The sequence below is a fragment of the Ammospiza caudacuta genome, chromosome 34 (genome assembly GCF_027887145.1).
Source record: "Ammospiza caudacuta isolate bAmmCau1 chromosome 34, bAmmCau1.pri, whole genome shotgun sequence".
In the NCBI taxonomy this organism is placed as follows: Eukaryota; Metazoa; Chordata; class Aves; order Passeriformes; family Passerellidae; genus Ammospiza; species Ammospiza caudacuta.
The window spans coordinates 3,955,049-3,982,117 of record NC_080626.1 but is presented as its reverse complement, the minus strand read 5'-3'; the positions used below and the strand labels follow the sequence as shown (position 1 = coordinate 3,982,117).

At 54.7% G+C, this 27,069-nt stretch overlaps 1 protein-coding gene across 1 annotated transcript in view; it reads left to right on the top strand.

Annotated features, from left to right (window-relative positions):
• The window catches only part of MYBPC2 (myosin binding protein C2), a 40,437-nt gene that overhangs the window by 3,726 nt on the left and 9,642 nt on the right, over positions 1 to 27,069 (top strand). Inside the window, exons 2-23 of the mRNA XM_058822793.1 lie at positions 1,551 to 1,667; positions 3,106 to 3,123; positions 3,301 to 3,378; positions 3,937 to 4,085; positions 5,138 to 5,255; positions 6,978 to 7,026; positions 8,145 to 8,204; positions 10,085 to 10,284; positions 11,099 to 11,231; positions 12,197 to 12,321; positions 13,321 to 13,426; positions 14,811 to 14,977; positions 15,728 to 15,893; positions 17,263 to 17,369; positions 18,237 to 18,266; positions 19,003 to 19,142; positions 19,886 to 20,045; positions 20,735 to 20,839; positions 22,169 to 22,357; positions 23,796 to 23,930; positions 24,146 to 24,313; positions 25,549 to 25,637. Coding sequence (XP_058678776.1) covers positions 1,551 to 1,667; positions 3,106 to 3,123; positions 3,301 to 3,378; positions 3,937 to 4,085; positions 5,138 to 5,255; positions 6,978 to 7,026; positions 8,145 to 8,204; positions 10,085 to 10,284; positions 11,099 to 11,231; positions 12,197 to 12,321; positions 13,321 to 13,426; positions 14,811 to 14,977; positions 15,728 to 15,893; positions 17,263 to 17,369; positions 18,237 to 18,266; positions 19,003 to 19,142; positions 19,886 to 20,045; positions 20,735 to 20,839; positions 22,169 to 22,357; positions 23,796 to 23,930; positions 24,146 to 24,313; positions 25,549 to 25,637 — 2,609 coding nt within the window. The remainder of the gene's footprint in view (positions 1 to 1,550; positions 1,668 to 3,105; positions 3,124 to 3,300; positions 3,379 to 3,936; positions 4,086 to 5,137; positions 5,256 to 6,977; positions 7,027 to 8,144; positions 8,205 to 10,084; positions 10,285 to 11,098; positions 11,232 to 12,196; positions 12,322 to 13,320; positions 13,427 to 14,810; positions 14,978 to 15,727; positions 15,894 to 17,262; positions 17,370 to 18,236; positions 18,267 to 19,002; positions 19,143 to 19,885; positions 20,046 to 20,734; positions 20,840 to 22,168; positions 22,358 to 23,795; positions 23,931 to 24,145; positions 24,314 to 25,548; positions 25,638 to 27,069) is intronic.

Genomic DNA, 27,069 nt, shown 5'->3' with positions numbered 1-27,069 from the left:
TCGTCCCCCCCCCACCCAAATGTCACCCCCTAAAATTGTCACAGCCCCCCCAAATGTCACCCGAGCCCGGGTTCCTCTCGGGTTCCTCCCGGGTTCCTCCCGGGTTACTCTCAGGTTACTCTCAGGTTACTCTCAGGTTACTCGCGGGTCATTCCCGGGATATTTTGGGTTATTTTGGGGGGGTCACGCCCGGGGGGCCCCCCCACTTTGACCCCCCTGGAATTTCCCCTCCCCCCCCCCCCCCGGTGTCGTTTCTGTCTCCCCTCCCCCAACGGGGCTGGGAGGGTGGGGGAGGGGAAATCTGTGGATTATTTGGAATATTTGAGAGATTTTGGGGGGATTTTGGGGGGATTTTGGGGGATTTTTTTGGAATTTATGGGGGATTGTTAAAGATTTTTTTCGGGGATTTTGGGGGGATTTTTTGAGGATTAGCGGGGGGGGTTTTTTTGGAGGGTTTTTTTGGGGATTTTTGAGGATTATTTGGGATATTTTGGGGGCATTTTTAGGAATTTTTGGGGGGAGATTTTTGGAGGATTTTTTGAGGATTTTTTGGGGATTTTTGGGGGATTTACAGGGGGATTTTTGAGGACTTTTGGGGTTTTTTTTTTTTCATTTTTGAGGGATTTTGGGGGGCATTGAGGAAGATTATTAAGGATTTTTGGAGATTTTTTGGGATTTTGGGGGGATTTTATGGGGATTTGGGGGGGGATTTTTGAGGATTTTGGGGGGGATTTTTGAGGATTTATTGAGAATTTTTTTTTTTTATTTTGGGGGATTATTTCAGGGATTATTGGGGATTTTTGCGGGATTTCTTGGGGAATTTTTAGGGATTTTTTAGGGATTTTCAGGGGATTTTTGGGGAATTTTATTGGGGATTTTTTGAGGATTTACTGGGGATTCTTGAGGATTTTTTTTGGGATTTTAAAGGGATTTTTGGGAGGAGTTTTGAGGATTATTGAGGATTTTTGGGAGATTTTTGAGGATTTTTTTTGGATTTTAAAGGGATTTTTGGGAGGAGTTTTGAGGATGATTGAGGATTTTTGGGAGATTTTTGAGGCATTTTGACGATTTTTGTGGGGATTTTTAGGGGATTTCTGGGGATTTATTGGGGATTTTTGAGGATTTTTTTGGGATTTTTGGGGGATTTTGGAAGGATTTTTGAGGATTATTTGGGGATTCTTGGGGTTTTTTGGGTTTTTTTTCCAGGATTTTTGGGGATTTTTTTGGATTTTTTCGGATTTTGTGGGGGATCTTTGGGGTTTTTTTTGAGATTTTTTTTTTTTTTTTTTTAATTTTTGAGGATTTTTGAGGGATTTTGGGGGGATTTTTTGAGAATTATTGGGGATTTTTTGGGCATTTTTAATGGGATTTTGGGGGGATTTTGGGGGGGGTCAGGAATTTCTGAGGGGGTTTTTGATTTTTTTTTTTTGAGGATTTTTTGGGGGATTTTTTGAGACTTTTTTGGGATTTTTTTGGAATTTTTGGGGGGGGGAATTGTTGTTTTTTTTTTTTTCCCCTCCCCGATTTCTTTTCATCCCCCCCCTCCCCAGCTGCGAAGAAAGAGGTGAAAAAGGAGAAAAAAGAGGAGAAAAAAGAGGAGAAAAAAGCGGAAAATGGACAAAAGGAGGGGGAGACGGCGGGGGAGGGGCCGGCGGAGCCCCCCAAAGGTGGGGGAGGGGATTTGGGGGATTTGGGGGGGATTTGGGGAATTTTTTGGGGGCAATTTTGGCATTTTGGGAGGTTTGGGGGCAATTTTGAATTTTGGGGGAATTTTGGGTCCGTTTTGCGGGGGGGATTTTGAGATTTTGGGGGATTTGGGGGAAATTTAGGGAGGATTTGGGGGTTTGAGGAGATTTCAGGGGATTTCGGGAGGTTTTGGGGAATTTTGGGGATGTTTGGGGATGGTTTGGGGGGAGATTTTGGGGTTTGGAGGGATTTGGGGGGAATTTTGGGGGGTTTTGGAGCAGATTTGGGGAGAATTTTGGGAGGATTTGGGGGAAATTTTGGGTAAATTTGGGGGGGTTTGGTGGAGGTTTGGGGTTTTGGGGGGGCTCGGGGGATTTTTTGAATTTTGGGGGGGATTTGGGGAGAATTTGGGGGGGATTTGGGAGCATTTTGAGGGGTTTTGGGGCAACTTTAGAGGATTTGGGGGGGTTGGGGCGGTTTTGGGGCAATTTGGGGAGGTTTTGGAGGGATTTTGGGGGATTTTAGCGGAATTTTGGGCGGATTTGGGAGGGATTTTTGAGGTTTTGGGGGATTTTGGGAAATTTGGGGAATTTTGGGGGGATTTGGGGAATTTTGGGGCAGTTTTTGGGCAATTTTGGGGGAGAATTTGGGGGGTTTCAAGGAAGTTTTGGGGGAATTTTGTGGAGATTTTGGGGGGTTTTGTGGACAGTTTGGGAATTTGGAGGGAATTTTGGGGGGTTGGGAGGATTTTGGGAAGTTTGGGGAATTTTGGGGGAATTTTGGGGGTTTTGGAGGCATTTTTGGGGTGATTTTGGGGGTTTGGGTGGATTTTGGGAATTTTGGGGGCAGTTTGGGGGAATTTTGGAGGTTTTGGGGGGATTTGGGGGCACTTTTGGGGAATTTTGGGGGGTTTAAGGAATTTGGGGGAAATTTTGGGGGATTTTAGGGAGATTTGGGGGAAATTTGGGGGGATTTGGGAGGTGGTTTTGGGACAATTTTGGGGCAGTTTTGGGACAATTTTGGGGCAGTTTTGGGGGAGATTTGTGGCAATTTTGGCAGAATTTGGGAGAAGTTTGGGGCTGATTTTGAGGGGATTTTGGGGTGGATTTTGGGGCATTTTGGGGGGGATTTTTGGGAGGATTTTGAGATTTTTCGGGGGGGGTTTGAAGGATTTTGGGGGCACTTTTGGGTGGATTTTGGGGCACTTTTGGGGGGATTTTGCGGCTGATTTTGGGGGGATTTTGCGGCTGATTTTGGGGGGACTTTCTGGGAGGGTGTTGCTGTTTTGGGGGGCATTTTTGAGGGGGATTTTATGGCTTTTGGGGTTTATTTTTTTTTACATCCCGATGATAATTTAGGTGTTGTCTGTCATAATTTTATTTTCCGTGCCAATTTTCCCCCTTTGCTCCCCCCTCGCAGAGCCCAAGGATGATTTGGGTGAGTTTTTCCACTTTTTCCCCATTTCCCCCAATTTTTTTTTTTTTTTTTTGTGTCTTCCCCTCCCTCGGATTTTGGGGGGTCCCTGACCCCCAATGACCCCAAATGACCCCAAATGACCCCCAATGACCCCAAATGACCCCAAATGACCCCCAATGACCCCAAATGACCCCCCAGACGATCTGAACCCCCCCGAACCCCGAGATCCCGACGGGCTCTTCATCAGCAAACCCCAAAACATCCTGGTGGAGAGCGGTGAGGATTTGGGGGGATTTGGGGGGATTTGGGGGGGATTTGGGGATTTTGGGGGGTCCTGAGGGGGATTTTGGGGGAATTTGGGGGGATTCGGGGGTCCTGGAAGGGATTTGGGGGAGATCTGGGGGGATTTGGGGGGTCCTGGGGGGATTTTGGGGGATTTGGGGAGGTTGAAGGGATTTCTGGGGGGTTCTTGGGGGAATTTTGGGGGGACTTTGGGGGTCCTGGGGGAGGATTTGAATGGATCTGGGGGGTCCTGAGGGGATTTTGGGGGATTTGGGGGGTCCTGAGGGGGATTTTGGGGAGGTTTTGGGGGGATTTGGGGGGGATTCGGGGCTCCTGGAAGGGATCTGGGGGGGCTTGGGCGGATTTGGGGGTGGTGGGGGGGATTTTGGGGGGATTTTGATGTTTTTTGGGGAAAGTTTGGGGGGTTCTGGGGGGATTTGGGGGATTTGAGTGGATTTTGGGGGGGATTTGGGGAGACTGAAGGGATTTTTGGGGGATTATTTTAGTGGTTTTTTCTGGGGGGTTCCCGAGTGACTTTTGGGGCGTCCCCAGGGGGGGACGTGGTGGCCGTGGCGCGCGTGGACGGCGCGCAGCTCCCGGCCAGGCCGAGCATCAAATGGTTCAAGGGGAAATGGCTCGAACTGGGAGCCAAGAGCGGGAACAGATTCCAGTTCAGGGAGAGCTGCGAGAAAGAGACCAAGGTGGGGGGACCGGGGGGACTGGGACAAACTGGGAGGGACTGGGATGGGATTGGAACAAACTGGGAGGGACTGGGATAAACTGGGATAAACTGGGAGGGACTGGGACCGACCGGGGGGAACTGGGCGGGACTGGGATGGGATTGGAACAAATTGGGAGGGACTGAAAGGGAATTGGGAGATACTGGAAGGGACTGGGACTGACTGGGGCCGACTGGGACAAACTGGGAGGGACTGGGAGGGACTGGGACAAACTGGGGCCGACTGGGACAAACTGGGAGGGACTGGGATGGGATTGGAACAAACTGGGAGGGACTGGGAGGGACTGAAAGGGAATTGGGAGGGACTGGGACGGACTGGGATAAACTGGGACAAACTGGGACCGACCGGGGGGGACTGGGGGGGACTGGGACCGACTGGAACAAACTGGGAGGGACTGGGAGGGACTGGGACAATCTGGGACAAACTGGGACTGACTGGGAGGGACTGGGATAAACTGGGAGGGACTGAAAGGGAATTGGGAGATACTGGGAGGGACTGGGGGGGACTGGGATAAACTGGGACCGACTGGACTGACTGGGACAAACTGGGAGGGACCGGGACCGACCAGGAGGGAGCGCTGGGCTGTTCTCTGTCCCCAGTGCTGTCCTGCCTGTCTGTCTGTCTGTCTCACCTGTCCGTCCGTCCATCCAGGCGCACACCTGGCGCACACCTTCGAGCCGGCCCCTGTCCCGCGTGTCTGTCTGTCCGTCTGTCTGACCTGTCTATGTGTCCGTCTGTCCGTCCAGGTGCGCACCTTCGAGCTGGCCAGGGATGTCTGTCCTGCCTGTCTGTCTGTCTGACCTGTCCATGTGTCCGTCCGTCCGTCCAGGTGTACACCTTTGAGCTGGCCATCTCCAAGGTGGTTCCAATGATGTCACACCTGTCTGTCTGTCTGTCTGACCTGTCCGTCCGTCCATCCAGGTGTACACCTTCGAGCTGGCCATCTCCAAGGTGGTTCCAATGACGTCACACCTGTCTGTGTGTCTGACCTGTCCGTCCGTCTGTCCGTCCAGGTGTACACCTTCGAGCTGGCCATCTCCAAGGTGGCCCCCGGGGACAGGGGCGATTATCGCTGCGAGGTCACGGCCAAGGACAAGAAGGACAGCTGCTCCTTCAACATCGACGTGGAGGGTGAGCACCCCAAAAATCCCCCGAAATCACCCCAAAAATATCCCAAAAATATCCCAAAAATATCCCAAAAATCACCCCAAAAATATCCCAAAAATATCCCAAAAATATCCCAAAAATCACCCCAAAAATATCCCCAAAATATCCCAAAAATACCCCCAAAAATATCCCAAAAATATCCCAAAAATATCCCCAAAACCCCACCCGGCACCTGCTGCTCCTTCAACATCGACGTGGAGGGTGAGCACCCCAAAAATCCCCGAAATCACCCCAAAAATATCCCCAAAAATATCCCAAAAATATCCCCAAAACCCCGCCGGGCACCTGCTGCTCCTTCAACATCGACGTGGAGGGTGAGCACCCCAAAATCACCCCAAAAATACCCCAAAATCTCCCCAAAAATATCCTCAAAATCACCCCAAAATCATCCAAAACCACCCCAAAAACACCCCAGAATTAACCTCGAATCCACCCCAAAATCCCTCAAAAAACACCCCCAAAACAATCCCAAAACAATCCCAAAAATACCCCCAAATTAACCCAAAAATCCTCTAAAACCACCCAAAATTAACCCCAAAATTAATCCCCAAAATACCCCAAAATTAACCCCCAAATCACCCCCAAATAAACCCAAATTACCCCAAAATTAATCCCAAAAATATTCCCTAGAAATCCTCAAAACCACCCCAAAATTACCCCCAAACGCCCCAAAATTAACCCCAAAATTAACCCCAAAATTAACTCCAAAATTAACTCCAAAATTAACCCCCAAATCACCCCAAAATTAATCCCAAAATACTCCCTAAAATCCCCAAAACCAACCCAAAATATCTCCCCAAAAACCCCTAAAATTAACCCCAAAATTAACGCAAAAATTACCCCCCAAAAAACCCCAAAATGGATGCAAAAATTAACCCCAAAAATGCCCCAAAAACCCCCAAAAGTGCCCCAAAATTAACCCCAAAAATACAAAATAACCCCGAAAATTACCCTCAGAAACAACACTGGGGACATTGGGGGGATTTGGGGACATTTGGGGACATTTAGGGGACATCAGGGACATTGGGAGATTTAGGGACATTTGGGACATTGGGGACATTTGGGGACATTGGGGGATATTTGGGGAAATTTGGGGCATTTTGGGTTTTTGGGGACATTTGGGGACATTGGGGGGATTTGGGAGCATTGGGGACATTTGTGGGAAATTGGGGACATTTGGGGACATTGAAAGGATTTGGGGACTTCAGTGACATCGGGGACATTGGGAGAAATTTGGGACATTTGGGGACATTTTGGGACTTGGGGACGTTGGGGGATTCAGGAACATTTGGGGAAATTTGGGACATTTGAGGACATTTTGGGGACATTGGGGACACTGGGGACATTTGAGGGATTTGGGGTAATTTGGGGACATTTGGGGACATTTGGGGACATTTGGGGACATTGGGGACATTTTGGGATTTTGGGGACATTTGGGGACATTTGGGGACATTGGGGACATTTTGGGATTTTGGGGACATTTGGGGACATTTGGGAGATTGGGGACATTTGAGGGATTTGGGGGGATTGGGGACATTTTGGGAAATTTGGGGACGTTGGGGACTTGGAGATATTGGGGACATTGGGGACATTTGGGACATTGGGGACATTTGGGACATTGGGGACATTTTGGGATTTTGGGGACATTTGGGGACATTTTGGGGTCTCGGTCCCCTCTCCCCCCAGCCGGCCGCCCCTCGGGCTCGGACAATGTGCTGCAGGCCTTCAAGAGAACGTGAGTGAGGGGGGACCCCAAAACCCCCCGGGACCCCCCAAAACCCCCCCTGGGACCCCAAAATCCCCCCAGGACCCCAAAACCCCCCCTGGGACCCCCAAAACCCCCCCGGGACCCCCCAAAATCCCCACCTGGGACCCCAAAAACCTCCCTGGAGTTCTCAAAATGCCAAAAATCCCCCCCAAATCCTCACCAGGGACCCTCCTGGACACCAAGACCCCCCCTGGGGACCCCAAAATCTCCCAAATCCCCTAAAAATCCTCAAACCCCCCCCCCAAATTCCCCTAAAAAGTCCCCCCAAAATCCCATTAAAATCCCCCCCCAAATCCCCCCAAAATCCCTTCAAATCCCCCCAAAATCCCCCCTCAAATCTCCCTAAAATCCCCCCAAAATTTCCAAATCCCTTCAAAATCCCCCCAAATTCCCCCCAAAATCCCCCCCAAATTTCCCCAAAATCCCAAAAATCCCCAAAAATCCCCCCAAATTCCCCTCCCAAATCCCATAAAAATCCCTTCAAAAATCCCCCCCAAAATACCCCCCCCCCAATTTTTCCCCAAATCCCCCAAAATCCCCTTCAAAATCCCCCAAACCCCCCAAAATCTCCCCCCGGGGGACCCCTAAAATCCCCCAAATCCCCCCAAAAATCCCCCAAGACCCCCCCCCAGATTCCCCAAAATCCCCCACTGGGAACCCCCAAATCCCCCCAAAAATCCCATAAAAATCCCCCCAAAATCCCCCCCAAATCCCATAAAAATCTCCTCAAAATCCCCCAAATCCCCCCGAAAATCCCCCAAATCTCCCCCAAGACCCCCCCCCAGATTCCCCAAAATCCCCCACTGGGAACCCCCAAATCCCCCCAAAAATCCCATAAAAATCCCCCCCAAATCCCCCCCAAAATCCCCCCCAAATCCCATAAAAATCTCCTCAAAATGCCCCAAATCCCCCCGAAAATCCCATTAAAATCCCCCCCAAAATCCCCCCCAAATCCCATAAAAATCTCCTCAAAATCCCCCAAATCCCCCCAAAACCCCCCCAGATTGCCCCCAAATTCCCCCTGGGGACCCCCAAAATTCCCAAAACCCCCCAAAATTTCCCCAAATCCCCCCAAATCCCCCCAGGAACGACGGCAAGGACGAGTCGGCCGGAGAGCTCGACTTCAGCGGGCTGCTGAAAAAGAGGTGGAGGAAGAGGAGGGGAGGAAGGGCAGGGAGGGGGAGGAAGGGCAGGAGGAGGAGGAAGGGTGGGAGGAAGGGCAGGAGGAGCAGGAGGAAGAGGATGAGGAAGAGGAGGAGGAAGGGCAGGAGGAGGAAGAGGAGGAGGAGGAAAAGAAGGATGAGGAGGAGGAGGAAGGGTGGGAGGAAGGGCAGGAGGAAGATGAAGGGTGGGAGGAAGGGCAGGAGGAGGAAGGAGGAGGAGGAAGAGGATGAGGAAGAGGAGGAAGAGGATGAGGAAGAGGGAGGAAGAGGAGGAGGAGGAGGAAGGGCAGAGGGAGGAGGAGGAGGATGAGGACGAAGATGAAGCTGGTGAGGATGAGGAGGATGGGGATGGGATGAGGATCAGGATGAAGATGAGGATGAGGATGACTTCAGGATGAGAATGGGGATGAGGAGGAGGAAGGGCAGGAGGAAGAGGAGGAGGAGGAGGAGGAGGAGGAAAAGAAGGATGAGGAGGAGGAGGAAGGGTGGGAGGAAGGGCAGGAGGAGAAGGAAGGGCAGAAGGAGGAGGAGGAAGAGGATGAGGAAGAGGAGGAAGAGGGAGGAGGAAGGGCAGAGAGAAGAGGAGGAGGATGAGGACGAAGATGAGGATGATGAGGATGAGGAGGATGGGGATGGGATGAGGATCAGGATGAAGATGAGGATGAGATTGGGATGAAGATGAGGACAGAAATGGGGGCGGGATGAGGACAACTTGGGGACCAAGGCAAAGATGATGAAGAAGATGATGATGATGAAGATGATGATGAGGATGACGATGAGGACAGGAACGGGGTCGGGATGAGGATGACTCCAGGACAAAGGTGATGAGGACGAGGATGAGGATGTAGATGATGAAGATGGTGAGAAGGATGAGGAGGGTGGGGATGGGAGGAGGATCAGGATAAAGATGAAGATGAGGATGAGAATAGGGATGAAGATGAGGATGACGATGAGGATGACGACACGAACAGGGTCAGGCTGAGGACAATTTTGGGACGAAGATGATGAGGATGAGGATGATGAGGATGAAGATGATTTTGAGGCTGACTTTGGGATGAGAATGGGGATGAGGATGAGGACAGGAACGCGGTCGGGATGAGGATGACCTTGGGATGAAGATGATGAGAACAAGGATGATGAGGATGAAGATGAGGATCAGGATGAAGATGAGGATGAGGATGAGAATGGGGATGGGGATGAGGATGAGGACAGGAACGGGGTTGGGATGAGGATGACCTTGGGATGAAGATGATGAGAACATGGATGATGAGGATGAAGATGAGGATCAGGATGAAGATGGGGATGGGGATGAGGACAGGATGAAGATGAAGATGAGGATGAGAATGGGGATGAGGATGAGGATGAGGACGGGATGAAGATGAAGATGAAGATGAGGATCAGGATGAAGATGGGGATGGGGATGAGGACAGGAATGGGGTCGGGATGAGGATGACCTTGGGATGAAGATGATGAGAACAAGGATGATGAGGATGAAGATGAGGATCAGGATGAAGATGGGGATGAGGATGAGAATGGGGATGAGGATGAGGATGAGGACGGGATGAAGATGAAGATGAAGATGAGGATCAGGATGAAGATGGGGATGAGGATGAGGATGGGAACGCGGTCGGGATGAGGATGACCTTGGGATGAAGATGATGAGAACAAGGATGATGAGGATGAAGATGAGGATCAGGATGAAGATGAAGATGAAGATGAGGATGAGGATGAGGATGAGAATGGGGATGGGGATGAGGACGGGAACGCGGTCGGGATGAGGACAACTTTAAGGACAAAGGTGACGATGATGACAAAGACGACGACGATGAAGACGACGATGATGGTGGTACCTCCACCCTCAGGGAGGAGCAGGCCGAGGAGGTGAAGAAGAAGAAGAAGGACGACGAGGAGGACACGATCCCCCCCGAGATCTGGGAGCTGCTCAAGGGCGTCACCAAGAAGAGCGAGTACGAGCGCATCGCCTTCCAGTACGGCATCACCGACCTGCGCGGCATGCTCAAGCGCCTCAAGAAGATCAAGGTGGAGCCCAAGAAGAGCGAAGGTGGGGGTTTGGGGAGGATTCGGAGGATTTTGGGAAAATTTATGGAATTTTATGGAAATTTATGGAAATTTTGGAGAAAATTGGAGAAATTTTGGGTGGTTCTTGAGGGATCTAAGGGGGATTTGGAGGATGGGAGAACCTCAAGAAGATCAAGGTGGAGCCCAAGAAGAGCGAAGGTGGGGGTTTGGGGGAGAATCTGGAGGATTTGGGGAATCTGGGGGCTCCTGGGTGGTTTTTTGGCATTCCCAGGTGATTTTTGGGGTCACCTGAGCTCACCTGTCCACCTCCAACCTTCACCCGGAAGCTGGACCCCTGAGGGACCTTTGTGATTTTGGGTTCTTTGGGGTTCCTGGGTGGTTCCTTGGGGTTCCTGGGTGGTTCCTTGAGGTTCTCAGGTGGTTCTTTGAGGTTCCTGGGTGGTTCTTTGGGGTTCCTGGGTGGTTCCTTGGGGTTCCTGGGTGGTTCCTTGGGGTTCCTGGGTGGTTCCTTGAGGTTCTCAGGTGGTTCTTTGAGGTTCCTGGGTGGTTCTTTGAGGTTCCTGGGTGGTTCCTTGAGGTTCTCAGGTGGTTCTTTGGGGTTCCTGGGTGGTTCCTTGGGGTTCCTGGGTGGTTCCTTGAGGTTCTCAGGTGGTTCTTTGGGGTTCCTGGGTGGTTCCTTGAGGTTCTCAGGTGGTTCTTTGGGGTTCCTGGGTGGTTCCTTGAGGTTCTCAGGTGGTTCTTTGGGGTTCCCAGATGGTTTTTGAGGTTCCCAGATGGTTTTTTTGGGGTCACCTGAGCTGGTTTTGGGGTCACCTGGTCTCACCTGTCCCCCCCAGCCTTCATCCGGAAGCTGGACCCCGCCTACCAGGTGGACAAGGGCAACAAGATCCGGCTGATGGTGGAGCTCAGCAACCCCGACCTGCCCCTCAAGTGGTACAAGAACGGGCAGCTCATCAAGCCCAGCAACAAGTGAGTGCCAGCTGGGCACAGGTGGGCACAGGTGTGCTCCAGGTGCCCCTCAGGTGTCCCCAGCTGTCCACAGAGATCCCCAGGTGGGCACAGGTATGCCCAGGTATTGCACAGGTGTCCCCAGGAACCTCCAGGTGGGCACAGGTGTGTCCAGGTGTGCCCCAGGTGTGCTCCAGGTGGGCACAGGTACCCCCAGGTGTGCTCAGATGTGGCTCAGGTGGGTACAGGTGTCCCCAGGAACTCCCAGGTGGGCACAGGTGTGACCCGGGTGGGTGCAGGTGTCCACAGGCATCCCCAGGAGTGCCCAGGTGTGCCCCAGTGTGCCCCAGGTGTGCCGAGGTAGCCCCAGGTGTGTCCAGGTGGGCAGAGGTGGGCACAGGTGTGCCCCAGTGTGTCCTAGGTGGGCACAGGTGTACCCCAGGTATGGCACAGGTGTGTCCAGGTGGACACAGGTGTGTTCCAGGTGTGCCCAGGTGTGTCCCAGTGTGTCCAGGTGGGCACAGGTGCACCCAGGTGTGCCCAGGTGTGTCCCAGTGTGTCCCAGGTGGGCACAGGTGTACCCCAGGTATGGCAGAGGTGTGTCCAGGTGGACACAGGTGTGTTCCAGGTGTGCCCAGGTGTGCCCAGGTGAGCCCAGGTGAGCCCAGGTGTGCCCAGGTGAGCCCGTTTCCCAGGTACGTGCTTGAGAACCTGGGCCTCAAGCGCATCCTCACCACCAACAGGTGCCCCCAGGTGTGCCCAGGTGCCCTCCTAGCTGCCCCCAGCTGCCCCCAGCTGCCCCCAGGTGTCCCCAGGTGTGTGCCCAGGTGTGCCCAGGTGTGCCCAGGTGTGCCCAGGTGTGCCCAGGTGCCCTCCTAGCTGTTCCTAGCTGCCCCCAGTTGCCCCCAGCCGTGCCCAGGTGCCCCCAGCCGTGCCCAGGTGCCCCCAGCCGTGCCCAGGTGTGCCCAGGTGTGTTTTTTGCCCAGGTACGTGTTTGAGAACGTGGGCCTCAAGCGCATCCTCACCATCAACAAGTGCTCGCTGGCCGATGACGCCGCCTACGAGTGCCGGGTCAACGACGAGAAGAGCTTCACCGAGGTCTTCGTCAAAGGTGGGCACCTGGGGGGCACACCTGGGGGGCACACCTGGCTACCTGGAGGTACCCGGGTGGTGTTTTGGGGGGTGTTTGGGGGCACCTGGGTACCTGGGGGGCACCTGTGGAAAGGTCTGAGGTGGCTGGGAGGTGGTTTGGGGCACCTGGGTGGAGTTTGAGGGCACCTGTGGGGGTCCTGGGGGGTCCTGGGGGCCACCTGGGGGCACCTGGAGGGGGTTTGAGGCACCTGTGGGCACCTGGGGGCATCTGGGTGGGGTTTTGGGGGTCTTGGAGGTGCCCATGGAGGTACCTGGGGAGGGTTTGAGGTGCTTGAGGGCACCTGGGGGGTACCTGAGGGGTACCTGAGGGGGCATCTGGAGGCACCGGTGCCCGTCATGAAGGGCCCCGAGGACCAGCAGGTGGTGTCCCCTCACCTGTCCCCTGCCCTCTCACCTGTCCGTCTGTCCCTCACCTGTCCGTGTGTCTGTCCCCTGCCCTCTCACCTGTCCGTGTGTCTGTCCCAGAGCTGCCGGTGACCATCGTGAAGGGCCCTGAGGGTGTCCCCTCTCACCTGTCCCTCACCTGTCCGTGTGTCTGTGTGTCTGTCCCTCACCTGTCCGTGTGTCCATCCCTCACCTGTCCGTGTGTCTGTGTGTCTGTCCCTCACCTGTCCCTCACCTGTCCGTGTGTCCGTCCCTCACCTGTCCGTGTGTCTGTGTGTCCCGCAGAGCCGCCGGTGACCATCGTGAAGGGTCTCACCTGTCCGTGTGTCTGTCCCTCACCTGTCCGTCTGTCCCAGAGCTGCCGGTGACCATCGTGAAGGGTCTCACCTGTCCGTGTGTCCGTCCCTCACCTGTCCGTGTGTCCCGCAGATCCGCCGGTGACCATCGTGAAGGGCCCTGAGGGTGTCCCCTCCGTGTGTCTGTCCCTCACCTGTCCCTCACCTGTCCGTGTGTCCGTGTGTCCGTCCCTCACCTGTCCGTGTGTCCGTCCCTCACCTGTCCGTGTGTCCCGCAGAGCCGCCGGTGACCATCGTGAAGGGCCCCGAGGACCAGCAGGTGGTGGTGGGCGAGCGCGTGGTGCTGGAGGCCGAGGTGTCCGAGGAGGGCGCGCAGGTCATGTGGTACGGGCCGGCCCCCGCGTCCGTCTGTCCGTCCGCAGTGTCCGTCCGTCCGTCTGTCCATCCACAGTGTCCATCTGTCCGTCTGTCCATCCACACTGTCCATCTGTCCGTCCGTCTGTCCATCCGCACTGTCCATCTGTCCATCAATATGTCCATCCACACTGTCCTGTGTCCCTGTGTCCATCCTGTGTCCATTCACACTGTCCCTGTGTCCATCCTGTGTCCGTGTGTCCATCCTGTGTCCGTGTGTCCATCCTGTGTCCATCCTGTGTCCATCCTGTGTCCATCCTGTGTCCGTGTGTCCATCCCGTGTCCATCCCGTGTCCATCCTGTGTCCGTGTGTCCATCCTGTGACCGTGTGTCCCTATGTCCAGCTGTGTTCACCCTGTGTCCACCTCCACATCCGTCCCATGTCCACCTCCACATTCGCTCCACGTCCACCCGGTGTCCACCCCATGTCCACCCCACATCCACCCGGTGTCCACCCCGTGTCCACCCCGTGTCCACCCCGTGTCCACCCCGTGTCCACTCCAAATCCACCCCGTGTCCACCCCGTGTCCACCCCGTGTCCATCTCCACACCCACCCCAAATCCACCCCGTGTCCACCCCAAGCTCACCTGGTGTCCACCCCAAATCAACCTCATGTCCACCCCACGTCCGCCTGTGTCCACCCCATGCCCACCTCACGTCCACCCCACGTCCATCTCCACACTCACCCCACGCCCAACCGTTGTCCACCTCGTGTCCATCTCCGTGTCCACCCCACGTCCATCTCCATCTCCACTGCATCTCCACTCCGTGTCCACCCTGTGTCCACGTCCACCCGGTGTCCACCCCAAATCCTCTCTATGTTCACCCTGTGCCCACCTCGTGTCCACCTGGTGTCCACCCCACGTCCATCTCCACGCCCACCCCGTGTCCATCTCCTCACCCACCTGGTGTCCACCCCATGTCCATCTCCACGCCCACCCCACGTCCATCTCCTCACCCACCTGGTGTCCACCCCACGTCCATCTCCACCTGACCCCATGTCCACCCCACGTCCATCTCCTCACCCACCTGGTGTCCACCCCACGTCCATCTCCTCACCCACCCCACGTCCATCTCCTCACCCACCTGGTGTCCACCCCACGTCCATCTCCACCTGACCCCATGTCCATCTCCTCACCCACCTGGTGTCCACCCCGTGTCCATCTCCTCACCCACCTGGTGTCCACCCCACGTCCATCTCCGCCCGACCCCACGTCCACCCCACGTCCATCTCCACGTCCATCTCCACATTCCCCCCACGTCCACTCCATGCCCACCCCAAATCCACCCCGTGTCCATCTCCACACCCACCCACGGGTTGTCCACCCGTTGTCCACTCGTGTCCCCGTGCAGGACGAAGGACGGCGTGGAGCTGACCCGCGAGGAGACCTTCAAGTACCGCTTCAAGAAGGACGGCAAGAAGCATTTCCTGATCCTCAACGAGGCCACCCTGGAGGACACCGGGCGCTACCGCATCCTGACCAACGGCGGCGAGGCCGAGGCCGAGGTCATCGTGGAAGGTCAGAGCTCCTCGGGGTCACCCGTGCTCCTGGGAGCTCCTGGAGATGTTTGAGGGTCACCTCGGAGAAGGTTCTGGAGATCTCAGAAGGTCCCAGGGATTTCTGCGGGGGGTCGAGATGGATTTTTGGGGCTCCAGAGAAGCAGCTGGAGGTGCTGAAGGCATCTCAAGAGGTTCTCCAGGTGTTCTCCATGGGTTCCTCATGGGTTCTTTGGGGTTCCCCATGGATTTTTTGAGGTCCCCACGGATTTTTGGGGCTCCATGAGGAATTTTTGGTCCTGCAGAGAAGCAGCTGAAGGTGCTGAAGGAGGTTCTGCAGATGTTCCTAGGGGTTCTCCACGGGTTCCCCATAGAATTTTGGGGTGTCCATGGATTTTTTTGAGGTCCCCATGGATTTTTGGGGTCTCTATGGATGGTTTTGACCTGCAGAGAAGCAGCTGGAGGTACCTCAGGAGGTTCTCCATGCGTTCTCCATGGGTTCCTCATGGTTTCTTTGGGGTTCCTCATGAACTTTTGGGTTCCCCATGGGTTTTTGGGGTCTCCATGGATGTTTTTGACCTGCAGAGAAGCAGCTGGAGGTGCTGCAGGAGGTTCTCCAGATGTTCCTAGAGGTTCTCCCTGGGTTCCTCATGGATTTTTTTGGGTTCCTCACGGGTTTCTTGGGTTCCCCATGGATATTTTTGGAGTCTCCATGGATTTTTTGGGTTCTCCATGGGTTTTTGGGGTCTCCATGGATGGTTTTGACCTGCAGAGAAGCAGCTGGAGGTGCTGCAGGGCATCGCGGACCTGACGGTGCAGGCCACCGAGCAGGCCGTGTTCAAGTGCGAGGTGTCGGACGAGAAGGTCACCGGGCGCTGGTTCAAGAACGGCGTCGAGGTCCGGCCCAGCAAACGCATCCACATCTCCCACACCGGCAGGTGAGGCACAAAAAACCCAAAAAAACCCCAAAAACAACCAAAATATCCCCCAAAATGATCCCCAAAAATAACCTAAAAATGTCCTAAAAACACCCCAAAAAGCCCTCCCAAAATATTCCAAAATTATAAAAAGAAATCCCCAAAAATTCCTAAAAATATCCCAAAAATGACGAAAAAAAATCCCCAAAATTTGCCAAAAATACCCCGAAAATATTCCCCCCAAAATTCCCCAAAATAATGCAAAAAAAAATCCAAAAATATCCCCAAAAATTCCCCCCCCCAAAAAAATCGCCCCCAAAAATTCCCAAAAATATCCCAAAATATCCCAAAAATGACATAAATAAATTCCCAAAACATCCCAAAAATAACCCCCAAAATACCCCAAAAATAACCTTAAAAATATCCCCAAAAAATCCTAAAATATCCCAAAAATAACCCAAAAATTTCCCCAAAAAATAAAAAAAAATATCCCCCCCAAAATTCCCAAAAATAATGGGATTTTTTGGGATTTTGTGATTTTTTTGGTTGGGTTTTTTTTTTTTGAATTTGGGGATTTTTGGTTGGGGTTTCTTGGGACTTTTGGGATTTTGGGGATTTTTGGGGCTTTTTGTGCGGGACTTTTTGGGACGCCGGAGGTTTTTGAGCGGATTATTTTTGTTTCGGATTTTTGGGATTTCTGGGTGGGTTTCTTTGGGATTTTCGGAGGTTTTGGGTGGGGATTTCGTAATTTTGGGGTGGGATTTTTTTTTTTAATTTTGTGATTTTTTTTGGGTGGGGTTTTTTTGAATTTTGTGATTTTTTTGGGTGGGGTTTTTTTGAATTTTGTGATTTTTTTGGGTGGGGTTTTTTTGAATTTTGTGATTTTTTGGGTGGGGTTTTTTTGAATTTTGTGATTTTTTTTGGGTGGGGTTTTTTTGAATTTTGTGATTTTTTTGGGTGGGGTTTTTTTGAATTTTGTGGTTTTTTGGGTGGGGTTTTTTTGAATTTTGTGATTTTTTTTTGGGTGGGATTTTTTTGAATTTTGTGATTTTTTTTTTGGGTGGGGTTTTTTTTAATTTTGAGATATTTGAGTTGGGTTTTTTTGAATTTTGAGATATTTGAGTGTTTTTTTTTTTTTAATTTTGAGATATTTGAGTGGGGTTTTTTTGAATTTTGAGATATTTGAGTGGGGTTTTTTTGAATTTTGAGATATTTGAGAGGGGTTTTTTTGAATTTTGAGATATTTGGGTGGGGTTTATTTTTGAATTTTGAGATATTTGAGTGGGGTTTTTTTTTTTTTTTTTGGGGGGGACTTTTTAATTTTTTTTTTTTTTTGGTCGGAATTTTGGGATTTTTGGGTGGATTTTATGGGATTTTTGGTCCCTCCCAGGATCCACAAGCTGGTGATCGACGACGTGCGCCCCGAGGACGAGGGCGATTACACCTTCGTGCCCGACGGCTTCGCCCTCACCCTGTCGGCCAAACTCAACTTCCTCGGTGGGCACGGCGGCAATTTGGGGCGAATCCGGGCAAATTTGGGGCAAATCCGGGGAAATTTGGGGCAAATCCGGGCAAATTTGGGGCGAATCCAGGCAAATTTGGGGGAAATCCGGGCAAATTTGGGGGAAATTCGGGGAAATTTGGGGGAAATCTGGGGAAATTTGGGGGAAATCGGGGAAATTTGGGGGAAATCCGGGGAAATTTGGGGGAAATCTGGGGAAATTTGGGGGAAATTCGGGGAAATTTGGGGGAAATCTGGGGAAATTTGGGGGAAATTCGGGCAAATTTGGGGGAAATCCGGGGAAATTCGGGGGGTTTGGGGGCATTTGGGAGGAAAACTGGGGGTGCTGGGGGGCACTGGGAGGGGGCATTTTGGGGGGCGTTTGGGGAAATTTGGGGGTGTTTGGAGGCGTTTCGGGGGCATTTGGGGGGTGTTTGGGGGGTAATTGGGGGGTATTGGGGGGCAATTGGGGCATTTGGGGGTATTGGGGGGTAATTGGGGGGTGTTTGGGGGGTAATTGGGGCATTTGGGGGGTAATTGGGGGGTAATTGGGGCATTTGGGGGGTGTTTGGGGGGTAATTGGGGCGTTTGGGGGTGCTTGGGGGTAATTGGGGCATTTGGGGGTGCTTGGGGGGTAATTGGGGGGTATTGGGGGGCAATTGGGGCATTTGGGGGTATTGGGGGGCACTTGGGGGGTGTTTGGGGGCGTTTTTGGGGGTGTTTGGGGAAATCTGGGGGGAATTTGGGGGCGTTTGGGGGGCACTTGGGGCAATGACGTCACGGGGGTTCCCAATGACGTCACTGGGACGATGACGTCACTGACACGCCCCCTCTCTCTCCCCCCCCCCCCCCCCCCCCCCCAGAGATCAAGGTGGAGTACGTGCCCAAGCAAGGTGAGGGCGGGGGGGGGGGGCACCTGGGGACACCTGAGGGGACAGGACACACCTGTGGGGACACCTGAGGGGACAGGACACACCTGTGGGGACACCTGGGGGGACACCTGAGGGGACACCTGTGGGGACACCTGAGGGGACAGGACACACCTGAGGGGACAGGACACACCTGTGGGGACAGAGGACAAAGGGGAAGACACCTGGGCACCCCTGTGGGGACACCTGAAGGATACAGAGGACACCTGAGGTGACACCTGTGGGGGCAGGGGACACCTGGAGGGACAGGGGACACCTGTGGGGACACCTGTGGGGACACCTGGCAGGGACAGGAGACACCTGAGGAGACACTTGAGAGGACGCGGGGCGCACCTGGGGGCGACAGAGGACGCACCTGTGGGGACACCTGAGGGGACAGGGCACACATGAGGGGACACCAGGACACACCTGGAGACACTGTGGGGACAGGGGACACCTGAGGGGACACCTGGGGGAAACACAGGAGGGACACCTGGGGACAACACCTGAGAAAACACCTGACGGGGACAGGGGACACCTGAAGGGGCACCTGGGGGATACAGAGGACACCTGAGGGGACACCTGGTCACACCTGAGGGGACACCTGGTCACACCTGGTCACACCTGAGGGGACACCTGAGGGGACAGAGTACACCTGAGGGGACACCTGGTCACACCTGGTCACACCTGAGGGGTCGCTGCCATCCCTGTCCCCCCCCAGAGCCCCCCAAGATCCACCTGGACTGCTCGGGCAAGGACACGGAGAACACCTTGGTGGTGGTGGCGGGAAACAAACTGCGCCTGGACGTGCCCATCTCGGGGGAGCCGCTGCCCACCGTCACCTGGACCAAGGACGGGCAGGTGAGGGCACCTGGGCACACCTGAGTGTCACCTGTGTCACCTGTGTGTCATTGTGTGTCACGGTCACACCTGTGTCACTGTGCCCATCTCGGGGGAGCCGCTGCCCACCGTCACCTGGACCAAGGACGGGCAGGTGAGGGCACCTGGGCACACCTGAGTGTCACCTGTAACAGCTCTGTCCCACCTGTCCCACACCTGTGTCACACCTGTCCCACCTGTCCCACACCTGTCCATGTCACCTGTGCCATACATTTCCATCTCACCTGTGTCTCACCTGTCCATCTCACCTGTGCAGGAGTTCTTGGCCCGTGAGGGGCGTGTCCACCTCGAGGACAAGCATGAGCTGAGCAGCTCCTGTGTCACCTGTCTGTGTCTCACCTGTCCCTGTGTGCCCTCACCTGTGTGTGTCTCACCTGTCCCACACCTGTCTCACACCTGTCTGTGTAACACCTGTCCCACACCTGTCTCACCTGTGTCTCACCTGTCTGTGTCTCACCTGTCCCACACCTGTCCCACACCTGTCTGTGTCTCACCTGTCTGTGTCTCACCTGTCCCTCACCTGTCTCACCTGTGTCCCACCTGTCCCACCTGCAGGAGTTCTCAGCCCAGGAGGGGCGTGTCCGGCTCGAGGCCAAGCACGAGCTCAGCAGCTCCTGTGTCACCTGTCTGTGTCTCACCTGTCCCACATCTGTGTCACCTGTCCCTCACCTGTCCCACCTGTCCCTCACCTGTCGCACCTGCAGGAGTTCTCAGCCCAGGAGGGGCGTGTCCGGCTCGAGGCCAAGCACGAGCTCAGCAGTTTCGTCATCGAGAGCGCCGAGCGCGCCGACGAGGGGCGCTACGAGATCCGCGTGACCAACCCGGCCGGCGAGGACACGGCCGCCATCAGCATCCGCGTCGTGGGTACGGGACGCACCTGGGCACACCTGGGATACACCTGGGATACACCTGGGCACACCTGGGCACACCTGAGATACACCTGGGATACACCTGAGATACGCCTGAGATACACCTGGGCGCACCTGGGCACACCTGGGCACACCTGGGCACACCTGAGATACACCTGAGACACACCTGAGATACACCTGGGATACACCTGAGATACACCTGAGATACACCTGAGATACCCCTGAGACACACCTGAGATACACCTGGGATACACCTGAAACACACCTGAGACACACCTGAGATACACCTGAGATACACCTGGGATACACCTGAGACACACCTGGGGGCAGTGGAGGTACCTGGGAATGGATGGGGACGCACCAGCGGGGATGGGGGGACACGGCCGCCATCAACATCCGCGTCGTGGGTACGGGACGCACCTGGGCACACCTGGGATACACCTGGGATACACCTGGGCGCACACCTGGGCGCACACCTGGGCGCACACCTGGGCACACTCTGGCACATCTGAGCACACCTGGACACACACCTGGGAGCACACCTGGGAGCACACCTGGGCACACACCTGGACATACACCTGGGCACACCCCTGGACACACACCTGGGCACACACCTGGGCACACACCTGGGCACACACCTGGGCACACACCTGGGCACACAGGTAACCTCACCTGTCCCCGCAGATGTGCCCGACCCGCCCGAGGCCGTTCGCGTCACCCAGGTGGGCGAGGACTGGGCCGTGCTGGTCTGGGAGCCGCCCAAGTTCGACGGCGGGCAGCCGGTCACAGGTGAGAGACACACCTGGGGGGCACCGGGGGGACACACCTGGGGGACACACCTGGCACCTGGATGGGCACCTGGTGTCCCCTACCCTTCCCCACACCTGTGTGGGCTCTGTCCGTGTGTCCTGTCCTCACCTGTCCCCTCACCTGTTCTCACCTGTTCCCACCTGTCCCATTGTCCCTCACCTGTCCCCATACATACCTGTCCCTCACCTGTCCTCACCTGGCACCTGGATGGGCACCTGGTGTCCCCTCCTCATCCCCACACCTGTGTGGGCTCTGTCCGTGTCCTGTCACACCTGTCCTCACCTGTGTCTCACCTGTCCCCTTGTCCCCATCTGTCCCTTACCTGTCTCTCACCTGTCTCACCTGTGTCTCAGTGTTCTCTCATCTGTGTCCCACCTGTCCTCACCTGTCCCACACCTGGCACCTGGATGGGCACCTGGGTGTCCCCGCCTCATCCACACACCTGTGTGGGCTCTGTCCGTGTGTCTCACCTGTGTCTCACCTGTCTCACCTGTGCAGGTTACCTGGTGGAGAGGAAGAAGGGCTCCCATTGATGGATGAAGCTCAATTTCTGTCCCTCACACACCTGTGTCTCACCTGTGCAGGTTACCTGGTGGAGAGGAAGAAGAAGGGCTCCCACAGGTGGATGAAGGGGATTTAGGGCTCCCATTGATGGATATCTCACCTGTCTCACCTGTGTCTCACCTGTCTCACCTGTTTAGGTTACCTGGTGGAGAGGAAGAAGAAGGGCTCCCATTGATGGATGAAGCTCAATTTCTGTCCCTCACCTGTCTCACCTGTGTCTCACCTGTCTCACCTGTGCAGGTTACCTGGTGGAGAGGAAGAAGAAGGGCTCGCACCGGTGGATGAAGCTCAGTTTCTGTCCTTTACCTGTCTCACCTGTGTCTCACCTGTCCCAGGTTACCTGGTGGAGAGGAAGAAGAAGGGCTCGCACAGGTGGATGAAGGGGATTTAGGGCTCCCATTGATGGATATCTCACCTGTCTCACCTGTCGCAGGTTACCTGGTGGAGAGGCAGAAGAAGGGCTCCCATCAATGGATGAAGCTCAGTTTCTGTCCCTCACACACCTGTGTCTCACCTGTGCAGGTTACCTGGTGGAGAGGCAGAAGAAGGGCGCCCATCAATGGATGAAGGGGATTTAGGGCTCCCATTGATGGATATCTCACCTGTCTCACCTGTGTCTCACCTGTCTCACCTGTTTAGGTTACCTGGTGGAGAGGAAGAAGAAGGGCTCGCACTGGTGGATGAAGCTCAATTTCTGTCCCTCACCTGTCTCACCTGTGTCTCACCTGTCCCTCACCTGTTTAGGTTACCTGGTGGAGAGGAAGAAGAAGGGCTCGCACCGGTGGATGAAGCTCAATTTCGAGGTGCTGCCCGCGCTCACCTTCGAGTCCACGCGCATGATCGAGGGCGTGCTCTACGAGATGAGGGTCTTCGCCGTCAACGCCATCGGGGTCTCGGCCCCCAGCCTCAACACCCCCCCCTTCATGCCCATCGGTGCGTGGGGAGGGGTCCCGGGGGGGTTTGGGCAAAATTTTGGGGGTTTTGGGCAAAATTTGGGGGGGTTTGAGGAGGATCTAGGTGAGATTTGGGGTGTTTTAGAGGGTCTTGGAGGGGATTTGGGGGTCCTGGATTGGGTCTGGGGGTGTCCCAAGAGGATTTGGGGGTTCCTGGAGGGGATTTGGGGGTCCTGGATTGGGTCTGGGGGTGTCCCAGGGAGATTTGGGGGGTCCTGGAGGGGATTTGGGGGTCCTGGATTGGGTCTGGGGGTGTCCCAGGGAGATTTGGGGGTCCTGGATTGGGTCTGGGGGCTCCCAGGGGGATTTGGGGGTCCTGGATTGGGTCTGGGGGTGTCCCAGGAGGATTTGGGGGTTCCTGGAGGGGATTTGGGGGTCCTGGATTGGGTCTGGGGGCTCCCAGGGGGATTTGGGGGGATCCTGGATGAGATTTTGGGGGGATTTGAGGGGGATTTGGGTGAGATTTGAGGCATTTTAGGGGGTCCTGGAGGGGATTTGAGGAGGATTTGGGGGTCCTGGATTGGGTCTGGGGGCTCCCAGGGAGATTTGGGGGGTCCTGGAGGGGATTTGGGGTGATTTTGGGGTGGATAATTTTGGGGTGATTTTTGTGTGATTTTGGGGTGATTTTTTGGGTGGTTTTGGGGTGATTTTGGGGGTATTTTTGGTGTGATTTTGGGGTGATTTTGGATTGATTTTAGGCTGATTTTAGGCTGATTTCGGAGTGATTTTTGGGCTGATTTTGGGGTGATTTTGAGGTGATTTTGTTCTGATTTTGGGCTGATTTTGGGGGTGATTTTGAGGTGATTTTGTTCTGATTTTGGGCTGATTTTGGGATGATTCTGGGCCGATTTTGTGCTGATTTTTGTGATGATTTTAGTGTGATTTTGGGGGTATTTCTGGGCTGATTTTTGAGCTGATTTTGTGCTGATTTTTGGCTGATTCTGGGCTGATTTTTGTGTGATTTTGGGCTGATTTTTTGGGATGATTCTGAGAAGATTTTTGTGCTAATTTTTGGGCTGATTTGGTGTGATTTTGGGGGTATTTTTGGTGTGATTTTGGGGTGATTTTGAATTGATTTTAGGCTGATTTTAGGCTGATTTCTGAGTGATTTTTGGGCTGATTTTGGGGTGATTTTGAGGTGATTTTGTTCTGATTTTTGGGTGTTTTTGGGCTGATTTTTGTCTGATTTTGGGATGATTCTGGGCTGATTCTGGGCCGATTTTGTGATGATTTTAGTGTGATTTTGGGGGTACTTCTGGGCTGGTTTTTGAGCTGATTTTGTGCTGATTTTTGGCTGATTCTGGGCTGATTTTTGTGTGATTTTTGGGATGATTCTGAGAAGATTTTTGTGCTAATTTCGGGGCTGATTTTGTGCTAATTTCTGGGCTGATTTTGGGCGATTTTGGGGTTCCCCGCAGCCCCCACGAGCGAGCCCACTCACCTGACGCTGGAGGACGTCACCGACACCACGGCCACGCTCAAGTGGCGCCCGCCCGAGCGCCTGGGGGCCGGCGGCATCGACGGCTACCTGGTGGAGTGGTGCCGAGAGGGGGGTGAGTGGGGCACCCCGAAACTCGGGGGGCACCCCGAAACCTCGGGAGGAACCCCAAAACTTCGGAGGAGACCACACGAACACAGAGCTGGTGGAGACCCCAGCCCCATAACCCCCCAAAATCCAATATCCCCCGCCCCCATAACCCCCTCCCCGACCCCATAACCCCCCAAAATCTGCTACCCCCGCCCCCATACCCCCAATTTCTCCCCCCAGACACCAACTGGACGCCCGCGAACACGGAGCTGGTGGAGCGCTGCGGGCTCACGGTGCGCGGGCTGCCCACCGGGGAGAAGCTGCTGTTCCGCGTGGTCGGCGTCAACATCGCGGGCCGCAGCCCCCCGGCCACCATGGCCCAGCCCGTGACCATCCGAGAGATCGTCGGTGCGTCCCGGGGCGCCCCGGAATCGGGGGGGAGCACCCCGGAATCTGGGGAGGTTGAAACTGGGGGGCGAATCCCAAAATTAGCGGGGGCGAATCCCAAAATCAGGGGGGATCCATAAGGGAATTTAGAGGGAGCCATAAAGGAAAGGGGGGGACCCCGAAGTCAGGGGGGTACCCCGGAATCGGGGGGGAGCACCCCGGAATCTGGGGAGGTTGAAACCGGGGGGCAAATCCTGAAATCGGGGGGGAAATCCCAAAATTAGGGGGGATCTATAAGGGAATTTAGAGGGAGCCATAAAGGAAAGGGGGGGACCCCGAAATCAGGGGGGAACCGAAGTCAGGGGGGTACCCCGGAATCGGGGCCAGCACCCCGGAATTTGGGGAGGTTGAAACTGGGGGGGGGGGGGAAATCCCGAAATTATGGGGGGAAATCCCGAAATCGGGGGGGGGATCCATAAAGGAAAGGGGGAGCCATAAAGGAAAGGGGGGACCCCGAAATTAGAGGGAAACCGAAGTCCGGAGGGTACCCCGGAATCGGGGGGGAGCACCCCGAAATCTGGGTGAGGCGGGGATTGGGGGGGAGGCTGAAATTGGGGGGGAAGTCGTGAAATTATGGGGGGAAATCTCAAAATCAGGGGGGATCCAAAAAAGGGGGATCCATAAAGGAAAGGGGGGACCCCGAAATTAGGGGGGGGGCCAGAAATCAGGGGGACACCCCCCGAAATTTGGGGGGGAGGCGGGGATTGGGGGGCAGGCTGAAATTTGGGGGGAATCACGAAATTAGGGGAGATCCATAAGGGAAAGTAGGGGGATTCATAAGGGAAAGGGGGGACCCCAAAATTAGGAGGGACCCCAAAATCAGGGGGGAATCCTTAAGGCAAAGGGGGATCCATAAAGGAAAGGGGGGACCCCGAAATCAGTAGGGGTTCCAAAATCAGGGGGGAGCCCAAAAACCGAAGTGGGGGACCCCAAAATTGGGGAGGGATCCCAAAAATGGGGAGAGACCCTAAAAATGGGGAGAGACCCCAAAAATGGGGAAAGACCCTAAAAATGGGAAAGGACCCTAAAAACGGGGAGGGACCCCCAAAACTGGATCTGAAACTTCGGGGAGAAGAACCTGAAAGAATTAAGGGCAGAATTGATGGGTAAGGGGGAACCCCAAAATCGGGGAGGACCCCAAAATTTGGGGGTTCTGCCCCATAAATCCCCCCCTAAACACTGTCCGACCCCCCCAGAGCGCCCCAAAATCCGGCTGCCCCGGCACCTGCGGCAGACGTACGTGAGGAAGGTGGGGGAGCAGGTGAACCTGGTGATCCCCTTCCAGGTGAGCGGGGCACCCCAAAACCTGGGCAGTCTGGCCTGGAGAGTTATTGGGGTCACTCGGCCCTATAGGGACAGCTCGGCCCCATGGATTTATTGGGGTCACTCGGCCCCATGGATTTATTGGGGTCACTCGGCCCTATGGATTTATTGGGGTCACTCTGCCCCATAGGGAGTTATTGGGGTCACTCTGCCCCATAGGGAGTTATTGGGGTCACTCAGCCCCATAGGGATTTATTGGGGTCACTCGGCCCCATAGGGATTTATTGGGGTCACTCTGCCCCATAGGGAGTTATTGGGGTCACTCGGCCCCACAGGGAGTTATTGGGGTCACTCGGCCCCACAGGGAGTTATTAGGGTCACTCAGCCCTATGGATTTATTGGGGTCACTCTGCCCCATAGGGAGTTATTGGGGTCACTCAGCCCTATGGATTTATTGGGGTCACTCTGCCCCATAGGGATTTATTGGGGTCACTTGGCCCTATGGATTTATTGGGGTCACTCAGCCCCATAGGGATAACTCAGCCCTATGGATTTATTGGGGTCACTCAGCCCCATAGGGACAAGTCAGCCCTATGGATTTATTGGGGTCACTCGGCCCTATGGATTTATTGGGGTCACTCTGCCCCATAGGGATTTATTGGGGTCACTCAGCCCTATAGGGAGTTATTAGGGTCACTCAGCCCTATGGATTTATTGGGGTCACTCTGCCCCATAGGGAGTTATTGGGGTCACTCAGCCCCATAGGGATAACTCAGCCCTATGGATTTATTGGGGTCACTCGGCCCTATGGATTTATTGGGGTCACTCAGCCCTATAGGGACAAGTCAGCCCTATAGGTTTATTTGGATAACTCAGCCCTATGGAATTATTGGGGTAACTCAGCCCCATAGAGACAACTCAGCCCCACAACCCCGCAGGCCCCTAGGGACACCTCAACCCCACAGCCCCACAGATCCCATAGGGACAACTGAGCCCCACAGATCCCATAGGGACACCTCAACCCTACAGACCCCATAGGGACACCTCAACCCCACAGCCCCATAGGGATAACCGAACCCCACAGCCCCATAGGGACAACTCAACCCCACAGCCCCATAGGGATACGTCAGCCCCACAGTCCCACAGCCCTATAGATCCCATAGGGACAACTGAACCCCACAGATCCATAGAGCCCATAGAACCAACTCAACCCCACAGATCCCATCGGGACAACAGAACCCCACAACCCCACAGCCCCACAGGGACAAATCAACCCCACAGATCCATAGGGACAACTCAGCCCCACAGGTCCTATAGGGACACCTGAACCCCACAGCCCCACAGGGACACCTGAACCCCACAATCCCATAGGGACACCTGAACCCCACAATCCCATAGGGACACCTGAACCCCACAGATCCATAGGGACAACTCAGCCCCACAGGTCCTATAGG